Raw genomic sequence first — 7,500 nt, 5'->3', positions numbered from 1 at the left:
AAATAACACAAAGGCTCTCTCCCTCCCTGACACCGAACGTGTTGTTGACTTCATTAAAGGCTACGCTCAACATCATGCTGTCAGTTTGCCTGGTCGAGTCCCTGGATTCAAGAGAGATGATATCCAGTTGCTTCCGTCAGCAGAGACAAAAAGCGGCATCTTCAGGCTGTACCGTGCAAGTTGCCAGAATGCAGGTCAGCACTGAAAATTTCTGAATTTCTGAATCCACAACTAAAAAATTATGAATGAAAAAAATTAAAAAGATGGGACAGTTTTACAACTAAGGTAATTACACACAAGTCGGCTTATTGTTATTTAACATGCACACCAAGACTGTAACATTATGGACCAATAATTATATGTATATTATATATATATATGTATATATTTAAATGACAGATTTAAATGACCCTTTGGTGACATGCCTTTGATGTTTCATTGTACTAGGTCTAGGAATGGCACAACAAACCATAGCATTGTAAGACTGTGTACATAAATCACAAGTAATGTGATTTTTTTTTATGAAAGTAGTATAGCAGACATAAATGAATAATGGGAAAAAAATGTAAACATAGTGTAAAACATAATTTTTTATATTCTGATGGTTTGTTTCAGGTCATCGGCATGTGAGTGCCTCAACTTTTAGGAAGCTCTGGCTGCAGCTCTGCCCTTTCATTGTGGTGACCAGACCTCTGACTGACCTTTGTTGGCGGTGTCAGCAAAACACAACACAGATCTTTCGGGGAGCTAACCTGACCCTGGAAGAAAAACAAGCCCTTATGGAAAAACATCAGCAGCATCTGAGTCAGGCTGATGCTGAACGACAGCTCTACCGGGACATGGTAGCTAGCTCAAAGGCAACAGTGACAGAGCATGCATTTGCCAACCTTGGCCCATCTGTTCCCAACAGTAAGGACATCAGAATGCACTACTCCTTTGACTTTGCTCAACAGGTGCACTACCCCAGTTGGCCAGATCAGCCAGGTCCCATGTATTTCCTCACCCCAAGGAAATGCAGTATTTTTGGGATCTGCTGTGAAGGTTTTCCAAAGCAAGTCAACTACCTCATTGATGAAAGTGTTAACGTCAGCAAAGGTTCAAATGCAGTGATCAGCTACCTACATCACTTCTTTGAAAACTTTGCTGTCGGTGAAATGCATGTTGATCTGCATTGTGACAACTGTTCTGGCCAGAACAAAAACAAATTTGTGCTCTGGTATTGTGCCTGGAGAGTGATGCGGGGCCTCCACACCAGTATCACAGTAAACTTTATGCCTCCTGGGCATACAAAGTTTTCGCCAGATTGGTGTTTTGGCCTACTGAAACGCTGCTTCCGTCGTACCCCAGTTCACTGCCTGGAAGATCTGTGTCGGGTTGTCAGCAGCTCAACCCCAGAGTCCGGTGTGAACATTCCACAGCTTGTCGGCAGGGAGGACTGGTCAGTCACTGTGCCAACCTATGACTGGCAGAACTACTTGAAGCCTGCGTGCTTTGAGTTCAGGGGCATCAAAAAGTGCGCACATTTTAGATTTAGTGCAGAGCGGCCTGGCTTTGTGTTCTTCAAATCTGGTCTGTTGGATGAAGAACAGAGTCAACAGCTGGTGAAGCCAGCAGGATACCAGGGGCTTGCTGCCATGCCTCTTGCTCTGCCCCCTCCAGGGCTGGACTACACTCGGCAGAACTACCTGTACACAGCCATCAGGGAGTTTGTGAAAGAAGAACACAAAGACACTGTGTGCCCTCCTCCCCAAGAAGATCGCACCGAAGAATAAATCCCCAGGCTCAGTTTCTGTTTCAAGGATGTGTACGTACTGATCCATATACACCACTTCACGTGCTGTTAAAAAAAGTTTCTATTTCAAGGTGTCAAAGTGTGCGTACTGATCCATATACACCACTTCACATGTGCTGTGCTGTTAAAAAAGTTTCTATTTCAAGGTGTCAAAGTGCGTACTGATCCATATACACCACTTCACATGTGCTGTGCTGTTAAAAAAAAGTTTCTATTTCAAGGTGTCAAAGTGTGCGTACTGATCCATATACACCACTTCACATGTGCTGTGCTGTTAAAAAAAAAGTTTCCATTTCAAGGTGTCAAAGTGTGCGTACTGATCCATATACACCACTTCACATGTGCTGTGCTGTTAAAAAAAAAAAAGTTTCCATTTCAAGGTGTCAAAGTGTGCGTACTGATCCATATACACCACTTCACATGTGCTGTGCTGTTAAAAAAAAAAAGTTTCCATTTCAAGGTGTCAAAGTGTGCGTACTGATCCATATACACCACTTCACATGTGCTGTGCTGTTAAAAAAAAAAAGTTTCCATTTCAAGGTGTCAAAGTGTGTGTACTGATCCATATACACCACTTCACATGTGCTGTGCTGTTAAAAAAAAAAGTTTCCATTTCAAGGTGTCAAAGTGTGCTTCCCTCTGATTCAGTTGTGGTGTGAACAGCTGCTGTGTTAGTGCTTTTATTTGTCTCTTCACAAGATTCAAGCATCAAAATGTAAGTGCATTTTTATTGTTATTTTTTTATATTATTATTATCATTATTTTTAGAAATCCGTTTCCATTTCAAGAAATGTCAAAATTATTATTATTGTTATAAAACTGTATTAAAATATGCTGGCTGAACTACTTGTGTCATTGCATGAGAAGCTGAAACTACTATTTAGCATAAGTTTATTTTTAATCTTTTTGTTTATTTTTTTAAGCCAAGTTTTTGTTTACTGTTAAATCCTTTCACCATTTATTTGAATGGGAGACTACCTTGTATTAAGTTTATGCAGCATGCTCCATCATGTGACATGTCAAATGCACTCACTGTGGAAACAACATGCTTACACATGCATGCATACACACATAGTGACATACTTACAAACACACACACACACACACACATACATACATGCACAAAATAACCTGCATATATGCATTGTTTGGCTTCATGTGGCTGTGTGCTGATATAAATGAAATATTTCTGGATATAAATTTCTCAGTGTGTTTTATTGGTCTGACTGGAAAATCTGCGTCCAACGTACAACTGTTAGCAGACCCATAATGGGCATATCAAAAGAAAGAATTAAAATTTTACTAGTTCAGACAATGTATTCAACATTAATCTTGTGTTCTGCAAAGTTTGGGAAAGTTTGGTGAATATTGAAGGTCCGTTGCTAAGGAAAATCTGATGCAGCATGACACAAAATCTTTAAAGTCCATTTTCTCAAAATGGCCGCCTTGATACATACCAACTTCAAAGCTGCATATCTCGGTCAGTTTTTTTAATACAATAATGATACTTATATCATATTAATCTTCATTAAATCTAGTTTTCGAATATGTACATATCTCAAAAAGTGAAAATTATAACTTATGGGTGATTTTGAGAGAACGGGTCACATATAGCTTCTATTGTCATTGTGAGGGCAGGATGAAAAATGCCAGGTGTCTGTTTATTCCTTCATTTCCCTCAATAATAATAACAATACATTTATTCACTCTCTTTCTTTCTCTCCACCACATACACTCACCTGCTTACAGACACACTCACACATACATGCGGGGGCACACACACACACACACACACACACACACACACACACACACACACACACACACACACACACACACACACACACACACACACACACACACACACACACACACACACACTCACACATACGCACACACTCACACACAATTACACTTACACACACAAACACAGACATACATAAACACAGGCAGACAGACAGACAGACACACACACACACACACACACACACACACACGCACGCACGCACGCACGCACACACACACTCACACGCAATTACACTCACACACACAAACACAGACATACATAGACATAGGTAGACAGACAGACAGACAGACGGACAGACAAACACATACATAACACACACACACACACACACACACACACACACACACACACACACACTAGCATGTTTAGACTAAGAGACAGACAGAGACGCATGCAAACATTGAGTGAGACAGGGAGAGCGAGCGAGCAAAAGAAAGAAAGAGAGACAGACAGACAGACAGACAAAGAGAGAGAAAGATCGGGTTTCATAATGATGTATTCAGAAGGCGGTACGGAAGCGGAGCCAATGTCCTGATTTAGCACCATCTTCCTGGCATTGTCCTTGCGAATGTCTGTTTCCCTTCCGCGGGTTTTGGTGCTTCAACTGTCTGGGTGTTGCCTTTGCCATCCTTTTTTTGTTTTTCTTTTTTTTTTCTTTTTTTTGTTTTGTTTGTTTGTTTTGTTCCGGCTTTCTTTTCCTTCTGCCTGTCTTTCTTTTTTTCTTTTTTTTTTCTTTCTTTCAGACTCATGCGTTTTTTTTTTGTTTTTTTTTTTCTTCCCCTTTCCTGTTGTTGTTATTATTGTTGTTGTTGTTGTTGTTTTCTTGCCTTTGTTGTTGCTAGTATCGTTGTCTTCTTTCTATCCGCTTTTCTTTCTTCTTTCCTTCCTTTCTTTATTTCTTCTTCTTCTTCTTGTTCTTGTTGTTCTTCTTCTTCTTGTTCTTCTACTTGTTCTTCACGTTCTTCTTCTTCGTTTTCTTATTCTTTCTTTATTCCTTTTTTTTCTTCTCCAGTATCGTTGGCTTCTTTCTTACCGCCCTTCTTCTTTCCTTCCTTCCTTCTTCTTTCTTTCTTTTTTTTTCTTTATCGTCTCATCCGAATGACAAGCGTCCAGACCACCACTCAAGGACTAGTGGAGGGGAAGAAAATATCGGCAGCTGAGCCGTGATTCGAACCAGCGCGCTCAGAGTCTCTCTCTCTTCCTAGGCGGACGCGTTACCTCTGGGCCATCACTCCACATGGCCAGTGTCTACTTGTCTACTTCATTCCTGAGGGGTGTGTGCGGTAACCCTCCACCTCCACCCTCCCACTCCCCTTCCGCCTTGCGGACTCTGAGGCAGACAGTAGGAAACAGGAAAATGAGAGAGAAAGTAAGGGTGGAGAGAGAGAGAGAGAGAGAGAGAGAGAGGGGGGGCCTGGACAATGACGTTAACATGCATACAATTTTACTGAATAAACATACATGTTCATTCTAAGCTCTGCTCCTCCACGAAGAAACTAGATCAAAGTATAGAATAGAATAGAATATGTCTTTATTACCAAGTGTACCGGGGTCACAAGAAATATTGGGGAGGGGGGCGGGGGGGGGGGGGGGGGTAGTACATAACAAGGTACGAACATAAATCGAAAATCACACACAAACACAGATACAGTAGAAATTAGGATACATACAAGTGCATATCAATATAAAAACTTGTGCATACTCACACATGCTTGCACTGCACACACACACACACACACACACACACACACACACACACACACACACACACACACGTTTGAACAAAAGTTGCATATTACATGCGCATGGGGCTGATGACTAGATCTTTCGGTAGATGGATGTTGGTTGCACAATTCTAATTACCACACTGGCACATTCTATTTATAACACTGGATTTGTTCAGACTGTATATATAATTATGAGACTGGATTGTACATGCAGTTAAAAGTATTTGAGTGCATAGGCTAAACAGTCATACGCGCTTGCCCGCTAGCACGAATATACACATACACTGTTATGGATACATATTCACACACACACACACACACACACACACACACACACACACACACACACACACACACACATTAAAACAACAACAAACAACCAACAACTGAGGTTTGCGACTATGACACCTCTTATTCAATCCTTTGTGATGTCCAAACTTTGGTTATTGCAACCATCCCTTTCCCACCACCCAATCCCCACCCCTACCCCGCTACCCCACTTTCCCAGCAAACAGTCTCGAGTGCTGTCTCGAGAGTTTTACTGACAAACCTCAAGATATCATGGATCTGTACAGCCAGGTTTTTCCTTTTTTCTCCTGGCGAAAAAGCGAGATTATGTTTGTCGTTTCCTTTAGTCTCTGTTTTCACCCCCACTGGCTTCCAACGCACTCTGGTATCGAAGTTGACACTTTGCAGGCTGCAAATGTCTGACATGTAGACCTCTTCAGCCCAAACAGCAGACGTCTCCGTCTATATTGCCGACTCTTTTTATCTTTTGTTGCTTATAGACCTGCTCACCAGACAGAGCCATAATTATCATTGCTGATAAACTGTAAATATCGATTTCGTTGCAACCTGACTAAAAAACAAAACAAAAAAAAGTTGGAAAATAAAATAAGGCCGAAATGCAGTCATATCCACGCTCATATAGCTAGGTTATGCTTCTCTAAGCTATGCCCATTCTGCCAAATTTTCATCAGAAGATTAAAGAAACTAACCTGACCAGAAATCGAATTTTTATACAGTATAATATATGATAATAACAGGTTACAAAAGTAAAATCGTCAACAAGCACCTCAGACGCCAAGGCGCGCGCAATAAAACGTCATTGTAACTAAAAGATGATTCCCAAAAGCATTTGGGGGAGAGAAAGAAAACTGATTAAAGTAAGATACAAAGTAAAACAATGTTACATAACTCTACATAACTCTACATAGATCTGCCTGCATGCATTAGTGACATTCAGATTCCTGGGCGGGATTTCATACGATGTCATCGGAATTCTGTATCAAGCTCACTGCATTCAGGCGTTCACAATGTCAGTGCGCGCGCGTGTGTTTGTGTGTTTGTGGATTTTGTGTGTAAATGTGTGTATGCATGTGTATGTGTATGTATGTGTGAGTGTCCGTGTGTGTGTGTGTGTGTGTGTGTGTGTGTGTGTGTGTATGCAGGTCGACGGACTGTGAAGTATATCCTGAAAATAATGTTAAGTAGAAAATCAGAAAATTCAGTTATCTAGGTGTTAAATTAAAGCTACATATCTGCTCTGGCTCGTCTAACAAAGGCTACTAACACAAAGGAGAGGGGGGTGTTTACTCGTTAATATTGTGTGTGTGTGTGGGGGGGGGGGGGTGTTGAATTAAAGGCACAAGTTAGTTCGTTGCCTACAATCTATTTATCAAACTTATTAACACACGATACCACGTGGCGGGTTGTGTTGCGAACCTAGCCAGGATGATCGAGTCTTGAAACTGTTTATTATCTGTAAAAATGACTGATTCCAAGTGAAATCAGTTTCAGTATTAGTTTCAAATGACGTGTCAGAACCTGCTGACTGATCCTTGAACGAAGCACGACATCTGCTTTAAACACACACACACACACACACACATACACACACATACGCACACACACACACACACACACACACACACACACACACACACACACACACACACACACACACACACACACACACACACACACACACACACACACACACACACACACACACACACACAAATAAATTTTTTTTTAAATAAATAATTTGAGTGAATAAATAAATAAATAAATAAATAAAAAACCCAAAAAAACCGAACCAGGAACCTTCAGGACGAGGTCATAGCGTATTGCCGAAACGAGAGTTGAAGGAAGGCCTGGCGTCTAGACAAAGA

General features: G+C 41.0%; 1 protein-coding gene across 1 annotated transcript in view; it reads left to right on the top strand.

Moving 5' to 3' along the window:
• The window catches only part of LOC143283370 (uncharacterized), a 5,229-nt gene extending 2,323 nt beyond the window's left edge, over positions 1-2,906 (top strand). The window contains exons 3-4 of the mRNA XM_076589575.1: positions 1-194; positions 616-2,906. The exon at positions 1-194 is cut by the window's left edge and continues 87 nt beyond it. Of these exons, the coding sequence (XP_076445690.1) occupies positions 1-194; positions 616-1,772 (1,351 nt within the window). The 3' untranslated portion in view covers positions 1,773-2,906. The remainder of the gene's footprint in view (positions 195-615) is intronic.
• Positions 2,907-7,500: the final 4,594 nt, after the last annotated feature.

The sequence above is a fragment of the Babylonia areolata genome, chromosome 6 (genome assembly GCF_041734735.1).
Source record: "Babylonia areolata isolate BAREFJ2019XMU chromosome 6, ASM4173473v1, whole genome shotgun sequence".
NCBI classification, from domain to species: domain Eukaryota; kingdom Metazoa; phylum Mollusca; class Gastropoda; order Neogastropoda; family Buccinidae; genus Babylonia; species Babylonia areolata.
The sequence above is the reverse complement of the archived record's forward strand: the minus strand, read 5'-3'. Positions and strand labels throughout refer to the sequence as shown.